Source organism: Paralichthys olivaceus, chromosome 3 (genome assembly GCF_024713975.1).
Source record: "Paralichthys olivaceus isolate ysfri-2021 chromosome 3, ASM2471397v2, whole genome shotgun sequence".
NCBI classification, from domain to species: Eukaryota; Metazoa; Chordata; class Actinopteri; order Pleuronectiformes; family Paralichthyidae; genus Paralichthys; species Paralichthys olivaceus.
Window position 1 is genome coordinate 15,733,853 of NC_091095.1, and position 18,981 is coordinate 15,752,833.

Here is an 18,981-nt window from a genome sequence, read left to right on the forward strand (position 1 = left end):
GGCCCAGGCCCGCCTCTTCCCCCTCCGGCCCAGGCTCGGTTGAATCTCCGGGTTGGAGTCGTGTGCGGTTGCAGTGCGAGAGAGGGTCGCGATGATCTGACAGATGAAATAGCGAAAATAAAGAGCGAGCAGGCGGCGTCCTCCCTCACTCAGCCATGTTCCCCAAAGGCAAAGGCACCCCGGTGCCGTCGGACGGCCAGGCGCGAGAAAAGTAAGCTCCCAGCCGGGTATTGTTGTGTGTTTTACCGCCGCGGTAAGTTGCTCCCTCGCGCTCTCTGTTGTTCGCTGGACGGGCGATTTCCTCCTGCCGTCACTGGAATTGAATGAACCGCCTTGTCTGCTCGCCATTCCTGCTCCGAGTCGTGTTTGTGCTGCCTTCGCCTCCTCGCTGCCTCCGCGCAGACCCACTCAGCGGGGGTTGTCACTGTTTGAACCCGCGGTTGTGTCGATATTTTCTGCGGGGTTTTGTCGCTCGACAGCTCGGGGAGGAGAAAACAATAACAGCGCAGTTACATTGTTTTCTCTGTTGCGCTCCCTTTTTATTTCCCTCAGCCCATCAGTGGCACCAGGATACTGTGGTTCGTACCCTGCTGCAGCTGGGGGTTAATATCTCACATCACCATTTTAAAACCAAGCTGCTGCCTCCACACTTTCTCTTCTCATTGTTGTGGATCTTCACCAGGCTTGGCTTGGTTGCACAGTCCCCATTTAATTTTTTTGGCACAGGCTTTTTGGCAGCCATTGTTCAGAGGGCCTGTACCAGACTCCAGTCACTCAATGTGCCAATAGAAAATTCAACCTGATGTTCCTTCATTTATGTTTTATGGTCTGATTGTTTAAAATCTGAATTGTGTATTTTTTTTCCACACAGGTTGGCCCTATACGTCTATGAGTATTTATTACACATAGGAGCACAGAAGTCAGCACAGACCTTTTTGTCAGAGGTATGTGGTATTTAATCTAACCATGTTTTATATTTAAACAATTAACACTACATGTGCTCTGGCAATAATATTTTAATCTATTTCACAATCACCCTCCCCAGATTCGATGGGAGAAAAACATAACACTTGGAGAACCCCCTGGATTCCTACATTCCTGGTGGTGGTAAGTGATCATGTTCTTCTCTCCCTGTAAACATGTCCAGAGGTTGTTTGGGTGCTTTGTTTTTTTATATATATGTGTGTCTGTGCTTCACAACCTGTCTTGTCCACAGTGTATTCTGGGACTTGTATTGTGCCGCACCAGAGAGGAGAGAGACATGTGACCACTCCAGCGAAGCAAAAGCCTTCCATGATTACGTGAGTATAGTGCTTACATGGGAACTGTTGCTGCGCATATTGCTCTGTCCTCTGTCGAAGAAGACAACAACTTGGCCAGGCAGAGAAGTCGTGTAAATGTAAATAACCTGGTTTCGGATCAGGTTGTGCAATGAGTCAAAAAAAAGTGGGTGGGAGCTATCAGAGCAAAAGTGCTCATAATCTCTGTTTGTCAACACTTCAGACCTTACAACATCTCTCACATCCTCCTTCAAGAGTGATACAGCTGCCAGACTTCAGGACATTGTGATTCCCTTTAAACTTCAAGTATTATCATGACTGTCTGATTCCTGCTTTTTATATTCATAATCTTAAATATGTTTTGCACATTATTTTGGTGATGTAAGTCATTCACTATCTCCCACAGCAACTCTCGTAGCTGTGTCTAACTACCTAATGCAATTTTGACAGTATGTTTTTTTTTTTTTTTCTTCTCTTGAATTTATGATCGGTCATCTTCCCCCGTTGGTGGGTCGAACGATGCACCCAACATTGAGCTTTATTGGCTTCTGGGAAAATGATGCTGATGTCAGCTTGTCCTGAGTCAGACCTGTCGAGTGCTTTTCCCCTTATCCACTCCGTGCTCAAGCACCCTGGCTCATTTGTGAGGACCAAAATAAAACCCTCCGTTTGTTCTGCAGAACTTCTGAGACTTAATAATAAACAGAGATTTCTGACATATACTTGCACATTATGGATGGTTTGCATCTCGCTTATTGTGCTGTTCCCTGCTTTCAATCATCAAAGAAAGTGTCACCTGCCCGTCAGTGGCTTCCGCTGTTCCCAGTCTTGCTTCTGCGGCCATATCTGAAAAGATAAGACGAGAATTCTATTGACCATGTGAATAAAATAAAAATTCAATTTGTGCTTTGCTGATTCGGCACAGCCAAGATGGACATTAGAGGTTAAGTAGTTCCCTCAGGCTGTCTGATACACAGACCAGTTCTTGATGTGTCGGACAGAAAAGGGTTAAAATGGAGATGTTGGTCCTGCTCTTGGCAGATAGGGTTGTCAGGGTAACAGGCCTCCTGATCTGGCAGGTGACCTGGGAGCCAGGAGAGAGGCTACAACGTGGCTCTGCCCTTTTCAATAACCACATTCCTAATTATTCTAACTCAAACAGACAAAGGGGGAGTGCATTTTGTTCGAAAACCGTCTTTATTCGCTCAGCCCGCTTCACGACAATTGCAATATCTTGGCTTTTGTTGTTTGCTTGTTTGTAATATGTAATGGTCAATTGTAGATTTGACTGTCGAATATGAGAAAGTCAGACCGATTCAAGCCGTCTGTATCTGTGTTGGAACTAAATCATGTTTCCTGATGTGAATTATTAATTATTGTAGGGTCAAAATCATCTAGGCAAAGGTGTAAAATTTATTGAAAATGACTTTTGCAGTAATCTTTGTATTAAAATGAAGAAACATCCTCAGATCCGTTTTGAAAGCATGAACAACCAAAAATAAGCTGCTACATCTCCACCCGTGGTGTGAATGAAACCATTTTCATAAGATGGAAAACATTAAGCAAATGATTGATGAGGGAAACAGTCTAGATAGTGTGCTGCTGTGGTGTGGAGCTTTGAGAGTTTCTGTGCGGTTGACTCTCCCCGACATCTTGTGGTTACCCTTTGCTCTGATGTTGGATCTCTGTGTGTTCATTTGTGGATGCTGGGAGGTCAGAGAAGTGTGTGTATGTGTGTGGACAGTACTAGTCCTTGGACCCTTGCCTTTGTCTAGGTGTGGGGGAGGTGTGGGGGAGGTGAGCGCTGCTCTGTTAGGCGGCAGCGCTCGTAAAGCCCCGGCGTATTCACGATGGGTCTGACGTACGCTCTCCGAGGGGCCCCGTCGCCATGGCTTCGGCGGCTGATTGATGGCTGTCACGGAGCTAAGGGGCAGATTGGGAAAAAGGAAAAGGGGAGTGGCACTGTGGCATATGCCCAGCACACACCAACACCATGGAGGAGCTGAGGGAATTAAACGAGGAGGGGGGTTGGAGAGGAAGAGGAAGATGAGGAGTGGAAGGGACCTGCTAGAAGTAACTAGAGAGAGAGAGAGAGAGAGAGCGAGCATCCAGTGAGGATCTGGAGCGGGTTTTATGATGTTGATTGATGGTTAAACATTTACAAGCTAAACATAAGGGCTGGTTTCTTTTGAGCTTTGGTTCCAGTGGAAGAAGTGAGGCTGTTAAGAGCATGCCGGGTTCAGGAGCCGGCAGTTGGGTGGTCTCTGTGCTGCAGCTCAGCCCCTTTCATCCTCTTTTACATCTTCCCTTTTTTCTTCTTAATTTTTGTGTCTTCTTTAATTTTGTGTCTCTCTGTGCTTTGTGTTTTTTTCACATTTTACCTCAGTCAACCTCCTGGTCATCCCATGGTCACCCTCACCCTCCTGTCTCTCTTCCCTTTTGAACCCCCTCCCTCCTCTTCTCTTTGCTCCCCCTCTCTCTTTGTTTCATAAAAGCAGCACAAGCACATCCGCCGCCACTCCGGCCTTTTGTAACCTCCTTCAGTGATTCAAGGATTCAGGAAAAGATTTCCTTGGCTGGAGTTGCCTGCATTCGCTTAAGAACACACATGTACATGCTGAATCATTATGGGTTGGGAGGAGGAGGGGGTGGTGGTCTGTCTTAAGGAAGGTCCCCTGGGAAGTTGTAAGGACAAGAGCTCCATAGCCTGAGGCAGGGCTCAGACATCTGTCCTTTTCCTGGACCAGAGAGTCTGTGGTGAGACGTGGCTCGTTTAGACCAGAAGCAGCATCAAGCTTTTTGGGACAGTCCAACAAGCACAGCTGTGATCTGCCTTACAGAGATAAGATATAGATCTTACATAAAATGCCTGGGAACCCATCATGCACATTGTTTCTCACTCTAGCAAACTGTTTCTGACTTCTGAAGAGCAAAGTAGGTTGTGACATTGTTTTATTACTTTGTGGCCTATACAGTTGTAAATTCAGCAGTGTTTACATCATTATTTCTTTTTAGGACTCATTCCAGGAATAGGCTACTTAAGGGTAGAGGAACAAAACCAGCAAAAACTAGTTTCCGTAAGCGGCCAGACAGTGTGACTGTATGAGCGTTTACCTCTCTCCTGTGAAAGTAGCCATAAACTGTGGATCTGTATCTCCAGTTAGATCGTGATAGACAGACATCTGCTTACAATTACTGTGCAGCAACAGTCACTCTCAGGTTAAGAAGCGCTTCTCTTTATAAAACAGTAACATTTCACAGAGTTAAGCCGTTTTCAGACATGACCTGCGGGTGAAGTTTACCCAGAGTTTTCCTCCACATTATTCAGACGGGAGTTGGAGCAGCCGGGTGCAGTAGGCAGGAGCAGGAAGTGACGTATTAACTCAGCTGCAGAGATCACGTGATTTTGTCGACAACACCCCGACACTGGTGTCAGCTCTTATCAGCACAAACTCTCTTGACATCTTTGTCAGTGTCTTCTGTGTGTGTGTCACTGCTTTTTCACCTGGAGGTACAGTATATGTTTATTTTTTGTAAGTGTCATCAACCCTCCCACTTGCTTATGGTGAATCCAACCGGGAATCCCCCTGCCGTGTTTTCACATTGAATTCTCCTGAATTTCTACAGACTTTGCAGGCGAGGCAGAGAAATTCCACAAAAAGTGCAGATTGTCTCATTTAGATGTTTGCGGAGTTCAGTGCAGGCCCGAAAGCAGCTCTAGAGAACAAATCATGAAAAATGTAGAAAGAAAATACTTTTGGTGGAGAGTATGTATTGGTGGAACCTTGGTATTGCTGTTTCACTCCACAATCTCTATTGCGCAGATTCTGGCTCCAAATGGTTCCAGAATCATAAGATGGGAGCATTGGCAGTAAGATTGGCTTCATTTGGCGTCAATCCCTCAACTCCATTTTACAGCCAAGCTAACAAAATTGTCTGTCCTCAGGATTACCACTTAACTGGTCGGTAGACCACAGGCTGATGCTGAAGTCTTGTAGCAATATTCACCCCAACTGTTTCAATAAAATATTACATATTATGCATGAACCCTTGGGCACAGCTTCATCACTGTGTCCGTAGATCTGACACGTGTCTGTGGTTAACATGGTGCTAGCTGTTAGCTAGCTAGCTATCTTAATTAAGTGGTGCCTCTGTGTTGCAGACGCAATGAGATTGACTTCAAAGGAACTCAAATATTTACCCAGAATACTTGTGTACCTGTCAGGCCATGCAGGTTTGATGGAGTAATTGCTGGATTGTTTCAGGCAGGGTGGGTTCTTGACTTCACCCTTGTTTATCTTGCATATGGACGACTTGTCCGGGCAGTTTAATTCTCGCAAAGCAGGTTGTGTTTTATGTGATATGCAGATGGTCTTTGGCTGATGTTTAGGGAACACTCCCAACGTGGTGCTGATTTCAACACTAGATTAAATGCCAAAAAGATAATTTACTGATACTGTGACTAATATTTTCATAATCCTACTCCAGTGGAGAGCTATTCCATACTTTTAAAGTGAGAGTATGGGGTGAAAAAGTTAAACATCTGTGTCAGATGAAATATAATTAAAGGTGTGATAATTGATCTACAAAATGCTCACCTGTTCTGTAGGAGTAAAAACAGTAGTATTTAAAAGAGATGCTTTTTAGGCCCAAGCCTTAGGTTGTGCGTCTACTTCTGAGGGTGTTTCTCCTTGAACGGTTTAGGGTTAGGGGGTTAGTTGAGAGGGACTGGTCGAGATCGGTGAGGAAGAATGAGTATAAGTCAAACTACACATGTTTTCTTACACATCACCAGAAGTGAATTTTTACATAAAAACTGAGATGCTGGGGATATTTTAAAATCCCTCTCGTTGAAATCTCCACCCACTGCACCTCTTATCTAGTAAAGAAAGAGGATTTATTTTTTTCTGTCTCTGTGTCCCAGTGGTGGTGGTGGTGGGGCCTGATGAGACGTGACATCTCCCTGTGGCCTCACTTCTCCCCCTGCTGAGGTATTTCACAGTGGCCCTGCAGTGGCAGCCTGAGCAGATATAATTAGAGAAGGTGCAGTCAATACCAGGGAGTGTGTTGGCTATTGACCACTGATGTCTGTAGAGCTGTGGGGCACTGGACAGAGACCAAGAGTGTTTTTGTAAGCATATGTGTGTGTGTGTGTAGGTGCTGTTACATTTATCATTTGTAAGTAAGCAGGCAATTATTACTATTACTATCTACACTAAAGTGTGTGTGTGTGTGATGCATGCTTTGTCAAATGGGACCGGAGGAGCTCCTCTCCGTCTACAGCCACTCTCTGTGAGCTAAACCCCACAGCTCTGAAGACATTAGCTCATCTCAGATTGCTGCAGCTACAGGGAAGAAAAATTCAGTCAATTAGGAGCGTGTGACCGAAGCAAATGGCACATTAGTGAATTAGGGCTGCGGTTTGAGCAGGAAATCGGCCCAGCGAGCCCCTGCTGTGCAGCAGCACTTTGGAGCCACTGACTCAGTGAATCCCACTTGATCCTTATCTGACCCACTGGTTCTTGGATCAGCACGGCTCAGAAGCCTCCGTAAGGATCCCATCGATGCCCCTTTCATAAGGAGACCCACAAATGATGTGGATCTGCTCAGTGTGTGTTGGTGCTCACTGTTTCTTACTCCTTTGCTCTGGGTTAGTCCACAGGGGATTTGGATTCCTCACGTGTACTCCTCGAGTCCAGCTGGGCCAAGTCTCTCAGTCGAGAAAGTACCAAAAAATAACAGTCTAACAACAGACTCCCATTTGTGTATTGCTACTGGACCCATATTGTGCAGCACGGTTGGAGTTAGAGTTGTAATGGTTTTTTTTTTTTTACTGTTTTTCCATCCTAGAGTGCAGCAGCAGCCCCCAGTCCTGTGATGGGAGGGATGCCCCCTGGTGAGGGCATGCCAGGAGGACCCATGCCACCTGGCTTTTTCCAGGTCTGTCCAGATCTACACTGATTCTCTTACTATAAGGAACTCTCCCACTTTTACTATTACTATATACAATAATTAACCCATATAGACATATTAAATAATACATATTAATGCTCTAAGTATTGTTTAAACATCTTAAATCCTGAGGGTTTTCTGAAGAGCTGACAGAATTGCCAACAACAAAAACTTGAATTTCTCAGGCTCAGATATAGACATAAAATAAAAACATTTGATAGCTAAAACATTTGTCTTTCATTGTAAACCATCCCCTTTTGCCCAAACTTTGTAATCTTTTTTTTTTTTTAACAAACAAAGCTGGCAAAATCGCTGAGATCCCTTTAATCATCTGAATTATGTTAATGTTTTTTTTCTTCGCAGCACTTCAGCAGATCTGTAAAATGTAGTCTAGGTTTTTGTCATCGCCATAGACGTTTTGTCTGCTCGGGCCCTCCAGTGCTGTAAACAGGCAGGCGTGGCCATTTTGCCTAATGGAGAAATCGAAAGGCGCAGCACCTACAGTAAATCAATATGTCGTGAGGATAAACTCTTTGGCAGGCGACTGTGTGGAACTACCTCTGAGAAGCGACATAAAATTTCAGCGTCGTTCTGACTCTGCTCAACCACACTCTTCATGTGTTCTGACCTTGAAGCAACAAAGCTATTACTCATTATGTGATCATGTTAAAATTGGGAAAGACATTTTCACACATATGAACACACACACTCTTACTTTCTGTACCAGAATCCAGGAGGAGGTTCAATTAGACCCCTCACACTCTCTCAGCTCAGCAACATTAGCGACACAGTGCCGGTGTTTAGTGTTGTTATAAAGCTAATTGCATAGAGCTTAATTGATGCTGTTAATTCAGGGAAATTAGCACTGATAACATGCTGCATGCAGCAGGCTTCTTAATGTCTTGACTGACAGGCAAAAGAGCACACATCCTCTCCATCTCTCTCTCTTTCCTCTCAGTCAAGGCCAAGTCATTTGCTTGCTCTGCTCTCACTCTCTCCTACTCTCTCTCCTCTCTCACCGTGTTTGCTACATGAAAACGAGCGTCTTATTTTTACATTGTTTTTTGCGGCAAAACTTTTGTTCTTGCGCTCCGACTGTCTGCCCCGCAGTAACCCTGCTTCTCTCTCTGCCTCTCCTTTTGTCACTTCTGTTTCTTAATCCTCCTTTGTCTTATTCCACCCATCTTTCCCTCTCTCTCGCTCCCTTTGTCTGTTTTCCTCCTTCGCCTTTTCATTTTGTGCAATGCCACAGGGTCCTCCTGGTCCCCAGGGCTCTCCTCACCCTCAGCCTCCTCCCCCTAACAGTATGATGGGACCTCACAGTCAGGTAATGCTCCCTCTCCCTCTTTCTCTCTGTTGTTCTCTGTTTTTTGCTGTCTGCAGTCATTAGGGAACACTGGTTCTCAGCACTGACGCTTCATGCTTTGGCATCCGTCTCAGCTTGATGCTTTACGCTGCTGTCGATATTAACTTAATAAGCTATTGAGAAATTAGAGTAAAACTACATTTCTGGAGATGTACGTGTCTGCTGGATTCTCATGGAGTGATTGTGTTTTTGTTGTAGTCTTTTATGTCGCCTCGCTTTGCTGGCGGCCCAAGAGGTCCCCCCATTCGTATGGCCAACCAGGTAACACACACACACACACACACACACACACACACACACACACACACACACACACACACACACACACACACACACACACACACACACACACATACACACATACACACACCATGTATTCAAAACTCTAGTTTCATTGGATCTTTGTGTTTTATCCCCTTTAGCCACCAGGTGGAGGGCCAGGTCCTCATCCCATGCTGCCTAACATGGACCCCACACGACCACAAGGTGTGACATAGTGCTCTTTTTCTCTTTAACTATACACGAATGAAGCACTGATATTACTTCCTGACTTCTATCTTCATATAAAATACCTTTTCTCCCCCCAGGCCATCCTAACTTGGGGCCAATGCAGAGAATGAGTGGCCCACGAGGCATGGGACCCATGGGGCCTGGTCCTCAGGTAGGCTACTTCAACCACATACAATATAATTACCACCATGTTAATAACCATTATTGGTCGGCTTTACTTGATTGGTTCTCGGGCCTAAAAAGTCCAAAAAAGTAGTTGTTTGCAAGTAGTTTTCTCTTATTTCTCTATGATGTGGTTTAAAGTCTTGAAAATGACAATTTCATGATTTTAGTTGTCTCTTCAGAACTTTGGTGGTGGGATGAGGCCTCCACACAACACCATGGGTCCTGGTATGCCAGTAGTGAACATGTGAGTCTCCTTTGTGTTTCATTGCATGTTTTCACTTGTATTTCAACCTAAATGCAAGATCTTATTAAGGCTTCTTTTGGTCTTACTATGTAGGGGGCCGGGGACTGGTCGGCCATGGCCCAATCCCAACAATGCCAACTCTGTGAGTACTGATGCACACACGCACGCGCACGCACGCACGCACGCACGCACGCACGCACGCACACACACACACACACACACACACACACACACACACACACACACACACACACACACACACACACAGAGGTGGTGGTTCAGATTGCAGCCTCTCCTCTCGGAGCAGTGGAGCTCTAATGTTTTCCGAGGGTCTAGTCTGGGATGTAATTGTAGTATTATGTGTCATGGTTTCCACAGACATTTGGACAGGCAGCCATAATGGTGTTAGGATGAACAAATGATGAATGATGACATTTTGAGGTGTAGAAAATGGCTCGCACGCCCATTTCTGGTCTGAAATGTTTGTTTTTTGGTTTCAGATGCCTTATTCATCACCCTCTCCTGGCGCATATGGGGTGAGCATACGTCTTGATGTGTTTGCTCCTGCATGCTACTGAAATTATTGCATGTGAAAATAAAGTTAGATTGTTTTAAATATACATTTTTCAAATATATTTTTTATATTGCTTCTCCAAAGGGGGCATCTGGAGGAGGAGGACCTCCTGGAACTCCCATCATGCCCAGCCCTGCAGGTTAGTGCTGCCCTGACATAGGTTGTTTAAACATTACCGTAAGCTACTTTCAGACATGCACTGGACTGCAGATCCTCCATATTTTCTCTGGAGGAGGTGCATGTGTGAATGCAAATGTCTGAGTGAGAAGCTCTGCAGTTTCTTCTGACTTTCTCCGCCTGGCCTCCTAGTATAATGTCCATAGAAATCCAGACATTGATTTGTGAACACAACAGGGAATCCCCCTCTGGATTCAGTACAAGCAAGTGGGAGGGGGATTTATGATGCTTCTAACATGCGGCAGATGCAGAAATAATGGAAAAACAAACCAAAAAGAAACCAAATCTCCTGGTGAAAAAGCGGTGACACACACCTGAAAGTTTGAGGCGATACGAGTGTGTTGTCAAGAAAATGTCCTGCCTCTGCCTGTTGCAGCCGGCTGCTACACTTCTCACCTGAAAAATAAGGAGGATTTGTTGCTGTTGTAAACAGAGAACTGTGCAGAGTACATCCAGCTGTGTTGTGCATGTGTGAAAGTGTAAACTCCTTAGCCAATTCCCTGGATTTTACCCACAGGTCATGTCTGAAAGCGGCTTTACTGTCATGCTCTATCCAGGATCAATTTTATGTATGATTGTCTTATTTCCAGACTCCAACAACTCTGGTGACAATTTGTATACCATGATCAACACTGGACCCGGTAACCGAAATAATGTAAGTGCATTTTCGCATTTTGAATTGAATTATTCTCTGAGAAATTAAAGAAAATGTGGAGAAACATCCTATCTTGAACTACTAAGTGAAAAATTATTCCTGCATCCACACGAAAATTTAATGGGTTCTTCCTTGGGTCATAACCCACCCCTTCATAAAATGTAATGGAAAACTGTTGAGTAGTATTTGTATAATCTGCTAACTGGAGAAAAAAAAACCACATACGAAAACATAGCCTCCTTGGTGGATATAAGTAATAACTCCATAGAAACTGCGCTGCTGGCTTCTTTTGCTCACGTGTTAGGACTGTCCAGCTGTATGTGTGAACTGTGCTGTGGACATGTGATAACTGAGGCCATGACATTTTGTTTCTCCTCCAGTTCCCCATGGGCCCTGGCTCTGACGGACCCCTGGGAGCCATGGCAGGGATGGAACCACACCACATGAACGGATCACTAGGTAACACACCACACACAACATGCATCCACTGACACAACATACAAATATTGTAACTTCCTCATGGTCAAGGAATACAAACATTGTTTTTAATGTTATTTCATTCTCAGGTTCTGGTGATATGGATGGAATGAACAAGGTAAATATTTGTCTTTAAAAGTTAATCTGGAAAAAAAGAGCGATCTTCCGCATTTGCTAAAATGTTGCTCACCCTTTGTTTCCAGAATTCTCCAAACAATTTAAGTGGCATTAGCAATCCTCCCGGGACTCCAAGGGATGACGGAGAGCTGAGTGGAAACTTCCTCCACTCCTTTCAGAGTGAGAACGTGAGTGTCTTCTCTTCTTCCCTGTTCCTCTCCTCAGCTCTAACACCCCTGAACTGTTGGTGACTGTAGTACTTTGAAGGAGCCAGAGGTGGAGCACTGTTGACCGCACAGTGAAGCCGCAGTCACACTGGATTAACATCACTGACTGCAGCAGCACTGTGGAGAGTAAACTGTGTGTTTGACCAGGGTAAAGATGTTTTAATCCTCCTCTCTGTGCCTCTGCAGTACTCTCCGACCATGACGATGAGCGTGTGACCCCCTCCTCCACCCCAACCCAACATTATTTGCCATCATTCCGAGGATCTGAACTCACTATAGGACACAGCCAAACACAGCAGCACCGAATCAGGGACGGGTGCCACTTTGGTTCCACACTAGACGCCTGAATGCTGATCGGAGAAAACAAAAAGAATCAACAACGGCTGGCAACTTCTGCTCCTTGCTCAAAAATGAAGGACAAATATCTCCCATTTATCACAACCCACCAAGTGTGACAAAACCAGCTACTGAAATGCATTCATGACACGTTTTATGTTCTCCGCAGAGTCCCCGCCCCCTGTAGTCCCCTCAGAGCAAAGAGGAAAAAAATTGTTGAAGTTTACCTCTTGTACTTTTTAATCATTGCTTTGTGGTGCAAGATGTGCAGGAAATATCTCCGCTTTTTGTCACTTAAAAACACTGGAGAGTGTGCATATGCATTGTGTGCTTGGAAAGTCTTTGTCTTGTCATTTTACTTATCGCCATGCGTACTGTGTCACGAACGTCGGTTGACACAGGACTCGAGAATTTGCCTTTTACTCTGTGGCCACCTGTCTGAATTATGTACTACTCTTCCCCGTCACGCCCACTCTTCTATTTAAAGAGATTTTTAAAGGGGGGGAAAGATGTGAACGAAAGAATTACGGCTTTTATTGTGACAACCTTTCATGGTATGAACGTGCTCAGATGGTTCTTACAATGTCAATTTTCAGTCTGTTACTGTTGACGGCGACGCGTCCCTGCACCCTCTGCCGTTTGGTTTTTAAGCGGCCGGGCTGCCGTTTGCGTCCTGTCGAGGGAAACCAGACTTTGGGCATGAGAAGTGAGTGCATGAATGCTGAGAATCTGTGTACAACATACTACCTAGTGCTGCTCTTCTCTATGTGGACACCTGCTTTAAGATGTGGTGTATATCTCTTTACCTGCCTGTGCTTAACGCTCTGTGCTCTTCATCATCGTAGCCTTCTGTGTTCTTTCCCATTTGATTCTGTTGAAAATGGCCATGAACGAGCTGCCCCGTTTAAATCTTAATACGTATTGGTTGTTCATACTCCCTCCCCCCGTATCATTGGTCGTCCCCTCTCCTCCCCTTTCGACCCACACATTTTATTTTTTGATACGATCTTTGACTATGTATATTGCCCCATTTATTCATTTAGTCAAAGCTTTCTAAACTGATTCTAGTAGGCATCATTATAAACTTAGCAGCAGTCTTGTAAATGTGATGAGAAATCTTTTTGTTTCTTTTTTTTTTCTCCTCCAGTGAACATTATGCATTATACACATCTGTCCTATGTTGCCTTTATTTGCTGATATTTTTTTATTTCAAATTGAGGAAAGATTGCTTGTTAATATAATTTTACAATAACTTATTTTACTCTGTGGGTTGTTTTTATTTTAACATAACCGCTGGTTATGATGTCATAACCAGTGGTGAAGAAGGTAACCATTTAACTCTACTACTTTTAAAAGTACAAATTAAAAGACAAAAATGTATTCAGGTGAGAGTAAAGTACCACATTCATTTTTCTACTTGAGAGTTAGAGTAAGAAAGTACTTGCTTTAAAATATACTTAAAGTATTAAAAGTACTTGCTGAATGTAGCCTATTCCTTAATGCAACAATCTATGGCTGAGTTGTGCAGTGGCCTCTTCTTAATCCATTTCAGGTGTTTCTTCTTCACCAGATTCTAATGCTACCTGTCTGCTCTGATTGGATCAGTCATCCACTTCCCCTCACTGATTATTTTTTAAAAACAGTGAGATCGTGTAACATAGTGGTTTGTAAAAATGTAGTTACATAGAAAGTTTAGAAAAGTGCTGATATGTGGTGGGGTTGAAGTTAAACGCACCAGAAAATCAATCTACCTCAGTACAGTAACAAATAAACACCTCTGGGTTTAACTCAGGTTTAGTGAGGTCTGAACAGTAGCTCTGTCAGGTCCAGCACCATCTCACCCTCCTCTCTTTAACCACAGGAACTACTTAACAGTGATAACTAATAACAGATATATATATACTATGAATGTTAAGAATATAGAATATTAAATTAAGATGACGGTTCACTCTGGGTGTAAACTAGAATACCAATTTAACATTACGATGATAGATGGGACAGCATTTGGATGGCTAAAAATATAAATAACTTGTTACACAATTATATTTACCTATCACAAGTTCACTCTCACGCTAAAGTTAACAGACTATACTGTATGTCCATTCTGGATTTTAAAAGACTACTCGTTAATCTGAAGTAATCGTAAAATGACAGTTGCAAAAAAGACCTGGTATGTGTAAAACCAAGAATAGTTCATCTGTAAAAGCGCACAGTACAAATCCAAATATTCCATCTCAATAACAGACCCCTCTTTTTCTGCTATATCTGGATTTTTAATCAATCCCAAACTGTAAACTAGCACAAAATGCCATTAATGTAATCCCCCTTAAAACTGTTTGGTCAGATTTAGATAATTAACAGAATAAAATGAAAAAACTATTGTAGATCAGAGAAAAATGGCTTCACATTGCCCTCTGCTGGGCTTCACTAGACCAGGCAAGATGTCGCTACAACATCTCCACTCTCTGAAGACGCGTGAACATCCAGGCCTCGGCTTTACGTAAAAGATGCAGGCGTGAATCTTGACATCAGTGCACAGCTGGGAGGATCTAATGTGACTCTGGTTCCTGTCTAACAATAGGAAATGAGGCTGAGCTGCAGGCTGGCTGCTCTCCACAGGATGTGGCCTGCCTGGGCAGGAGCCAAACCCTCTCTCCAACTTTACATCCACAGTTAATGTTATGAAAGCTGCAGCCTCACAAAACTGCTTTGTTCACTGACAGTTTCAATGAGATATGATCCTGTATCTCTTGTTTGGTTAGTGTTACATGATCCGTTTGTGCTATACATATATATATATATATATATATAAAAACTTTATTTTTATTTTTTTTAGGTAGTTAGAAGAACGTTGAATCTTTCATTGCAGATTAACAATGTGGTGTTAATGTGTGGAAAAAGCAGCAAAGACAGGAGGAAAGATTATACTCAACCGTAAAGCTTTGACTGTTGCATCAGTTGTGCTTTCTCTTATCAAATCAATCACAAGACGTTTTGTTCTCATTCGCCACTTACACAGAAACTCACATTAGATTAAACGGTTATGTAACGCTGTAGAACAGAGGTTTTTTAAAGTGTAAGGCAGACCTCCTCAGGGAAGCTAGATTCAGGGGAAGCTCTGTGAATGGAAATAGAAAAAAAAGGAGATCACATACAATAACCTGAATATGTGTGATTTGGTTAATATGAGTTCAGATTGAGTCATTTTAAGGGATTTTTAAACTGTTTTTCACATTTTCCCTGAGACAGAAACTATAAAACTTCAGACAGACCTTTTTTTGTTTGGTTCAGTCTAAAGATACGTCAAACAGCAATATGCTTATCTTTTCTATCGTTGAGATCAAATAACATAATCATGACGGCATAGGTTTTCAGACATTGAGCCAAACTAAGCCAGTAATGTAAGATAGAGAGACAGAGGTGTCACTTTTAAAACCCTCTGCCCTAGAGAATTAAAACAACGTGAGGCAGTTTCACAGTGAGAGACACTTCCCTTCTAAAAACTGTATATAGTCAGACAAAATCAATCCATGTGTTAAGATAAGACAGTTGGGTATTAACACACATCTGGGCCCAAATGCCACACTCTGTACATCTGTTTCTGTGGTGCACTCCATGAACTTGGCACGACAGTCATACAGTACAGCGTGTTTACCATTTATGACATCCAGACCAGACAGCAAACAACAGCCAGATTCTCGTGCTGTGGTGGGCCGCTGCGTGCGTCAACGTTTCAAGCCCTGCAGCCATTTACAATGAAACTAGTTATGTAAACAATGGCTCTCAGTTTAATAATTTACTGTACGGAGCATCATTCATGTACTGAACAGAATTTGATGTGATTTCCATTCAGCTATATCTCCTTGCAGTGGAAGCAGGAGTATGAGAAAAGATGGATTATTTCATAAAATAAGATCATCCATCTTGTTAACTTGCATCTGGATAAAAACACACATTAAGTATAACACACTTTTGGTTATTTGTCGTATATTAATCAGAGACTTGACGAAGGAGTCTTTCCGATGCAACAAGTCTGTAATGAGAAAGCAAATTTATTCAGAGAAAAAGTTGTTAGAGATATTTTCATACATTAAACATGTCCCATCATAAATGCCCCTACATCATTCAGTGAAAACCTACTTTTCAATCATCTTCATCAAATTACAGTTACCAGAGGTTTGCACTGTAATCGTCATGTTAAAGCAGTCTCGTGTTGAATTACATAGGAGCAGTTATAGACGGAGGTAAACCTTAGTGTAAGAGAACTGGATTACCACAGACTTAGGGCCTGGTCACACGTGCACAAATGTACCAGCAGTGAACCTTTGCCTCCCAGTTCAATTCCAATCTGTGCGAGTGAGGATGCAGATAAAACATTTGCTTCCTGTGACGACGCAAATCTCAGCGTAGCCTCATGTGGAGATTTTAACCCACGATTTTCACTTCACATTCGCTTCAGTGTGACCGTGCCCCAAAAATGTTTTTAAACTTTAGAATTAAGACATCTCACATACAAACAAGTATATGTGCACACACAAAAGCTCCTGTACGTTAGGTGAGACATCAAATACAAACTCTGAGTGGACCGTGTCTGTGTTTCACTTCATCTGGTTACAGAGACCAAATGGTTTCATCTGTAACCGTCACTCAGAAACACAGAGGTGAGTTCAGGCTCAGAGGTCTGAAGAGCACAGGAGACAATATTCATGTAAATTTGAAGGGGTTACAACATTTCTGTAAGCGTATTGATTGATTAATGACTTGACTGACTCCATTAACTATCTTCTTAATTCATCTTCTCCAGTAACGAACGCACCTCTAATGGATTGTAGCCCCATGGTCCCATCCCACCCTATAGGAAACACAGAGCGAGGAACAGTAAGTATGAATGTGAGAGAACATGACGACATCAGATAACAGAACATATCTTTGTCATGAATGAATGTGTTTATTCCACGCCACAAATTCCAGTCATGTCTGCACATGTGTCTTTTACTGTTCTTCCACACGCGATAGCGTGAGCAGGCAGACTGCAGGGACAATTACCACCATAATGCTGGTACAACCTCGAATCACATGATTGCATGAGAGGTGCACAGGGTGGAGTGAAACACATTTGCACTGTCACACTATTTGGAAAGTCACTAATATTTAAGTCATGTAGACAAGAAAAGGGTAGGAATCAGTGTTGGTGACAGACGTGCACATGCAGATCTCACCTTGTAGATGACTTTCCCAGCCTGAAGCACATAAAGCCTCTCAGGCAGGGCGCCATACTTTATGGCAGAGACATCATTCATTTCGTCCACCACCACAGGACACAGGGGCTCCTGCTGGACCAGGATCTGTGCTGCGGACAGCCTTTCCTCCAGGCTCCGGTGCTGGTTGATGTCGAAGTTGTTGGTGAAGGCCCAACCATCTGAGACAGAGATTATGTATAAAATATACATAAAGAATATCCTTTATTCCACTGGGATGACAGTGAATGCAGCAAAACACCTGAGGAGCATTTGATAAATCCTGTTTAATGGTTATTGCATAAGTAACCTACATCACAGCCGAGTGTTTTCATTACGGTAAATGCAGCACAGACTATGTAATGTTTTCTATAGTAAACTTCAAGATGTTCTCATTAGCTGAATACTTTGTTAAATTATGAGGATACGAGTCAAAATAACACTTTTAAACTTAAACTGCTGTATTTCAAATTGAGTTTATCATAAGTTTGTAAAGTTCTGTAATGCTGTGAATTTGATGGAGAGGAAAATCTAGAAAAGGCATGTGTCATCTTCCAAAACTTTCAAGTACGTTTCCATTTCCAAAACATTCAGGCACATATTCATTTTCAAAACCTTCTAGCTAATGTAAATTTCCAAAACTTTCAAGTATATGTCATCTTCCAAAATGTTCTGTTACTTTCTAGTTTAGTTTAAAGTACATGTCCATTTTCGAAACTTTCAGGTATATTTCTAAAACTTTCACTTGTTTAATTTTGTCTTGGGTGCACTTGCAAGTATTTCAAGGTAGTGCAAATAAATACACTTCTTTACTTTATACTTTGTTGACCTTCACCTCTGAGATGTTGGAGCATTTCTGACTCCCACCACTACATCTCGTGATGATGCGTGACCCTCACCTGTTGAATGAGCCTCTGCGATGTAGACCACCATGAAGTCAGCCACATCGCTGAAGTCCCTGACGAGCTGCTTGAACTCGTCAAGTTTGTAGATGAACGGGGGTCAGGTGCAGCTTCCGAAGCTCAGCACCAGAGGTCTGCTGCCTGCAGAGGAAACACAAACACAGCTTGACATCTGCGGATCGATCTTTACGAAAGATTAAGAAATGCCAGCGTCAATCTCCACATCGGACCTTTGATGAACTTGCACACGCTGCTCTTCTTTCCCTCCATGGTGACCACAGGTGAGTCCGGAGCTTCTCCCCCGACAAACGCCTCCTGGCCCAGGGACAGCCACATGTGCTGGGACGCGGTTTTGATGAAGTCGAAGCTGAGAAAAGTCAGACCCCAGTCCTCGTACCTGAACTTCTGGTTCTGGGTCATGGTGGTCTTCTCGCCCATCCGGAGGATCTGCTTCTTGGAGAGGCTCGGGGAGATAAAGTGCATCACCCTGAGGATGGCGCTGAGTCCCACCATGAAGCACAACATGCCCGCTGTGGAGACATAGACGAGGAGCTTTTGGAGCCACATGTCTGCTGCTCGCTGCTGCAGGAGTCTGTGTTTACTGACCTCTGTGTTATAAAAGCTGCCTCATTGTTTAACACGTCGGTTACCGCCCACTCCCTCCGCGTTCACAGCAGCTGCCTTCAAGGCCGCTCCGCACAGCTCGTACTTTCCAGCGCAGGCGCGGAGGTAGACCAGAAAACTGAGGATGTGATCCGGCTG

The 18,981-nt window shown here is 43.4% G+C and overlaps 2 protein-coding genes across 5 annotated transcripts; one reads left to right on the forward strand and one right to left on the reverse strand.

The window, feature by feature from the left end:
* The first annotated feature begins 16 nt into the window (after positions 1 to 16).
* ssbp3b (single stranded DNA binding protein 3b) lies at positions 17 to 13,336 on the forward strand. 4 transcript variants are annotated; one of them, XM_069522189.1, is made up of 18 exons: positions 17 to 211; positions 872 to 944; positions 1,046 to 1,107; positions 1,217 to 1,301; positions 7,131 to 7,220; positions 8,485 to 8,559; positions 8,797 to 8,859; positions 9,021 to 9,084; positions 9,186 to 9,259; positions 9,441 to 9,517; positions 9,611 to 9,659; positions 10,018 to 10,053; positions 10,176 to 10,230; positions 10,859 to 10,923; positions 11,304 to 11,382; positions 11,490 to 11,518; positions 11,604 to 11,705; positions 11,931 to 13,336. In XM_069522189.1, exons 1-18 carry the CDS (start codon positions 156 to 158, stop codon positions 11,958 to 11,960), a joined length of 1,164 nt encoding a protein of 387 aa, XP_069378290.1. In that variant the 5' UTR covers positions 17 to 155; the 3' UTR covers positions 11,961 to 13,336. The 4 variants fall into 4 exon arrangements, with proteins under 4 accessions (XP_069378290.1, XP_069378291.1, XP_069378292.1 ...); XM_069522190.1 differs by having other exon boundaries at positions 9,453 to 9,517; XM_069522191.1 differs by lacking the exon at positions 8,485 to 8,559.
* A 2,776-nt stretch (positions 13,337 to 16,112) lies between these two features.
* dio1 (iodothyronine deiodinase 1) lies at positions 16,113 to 18,933 on the reverse strand. The gene is made up of 4 exons (XM_020080506.2): positions 18,450 to 18,933; positions 18,217 to 18,360; positions 17,300 to 17,499; positions 16,113 to 16,932 (listed from the first exon to the last, which is right to left on the reverse strand). The coding sequence occupies exons 1-4, from the start codon at positions 18,784 to 18,786 to the stop codon at positions 16,867 to 16,869; spliced, it is 747 nt and encodes a 248-aa protein (XP_019936065.2). The 5' UTR covers positions 18,787 to 18,933; the 3' UTR covers positions 16,113 to 16,866.
* Between the last annotated feature and the right edge of the window lie 48 nt (positions 18,934 to 18,981).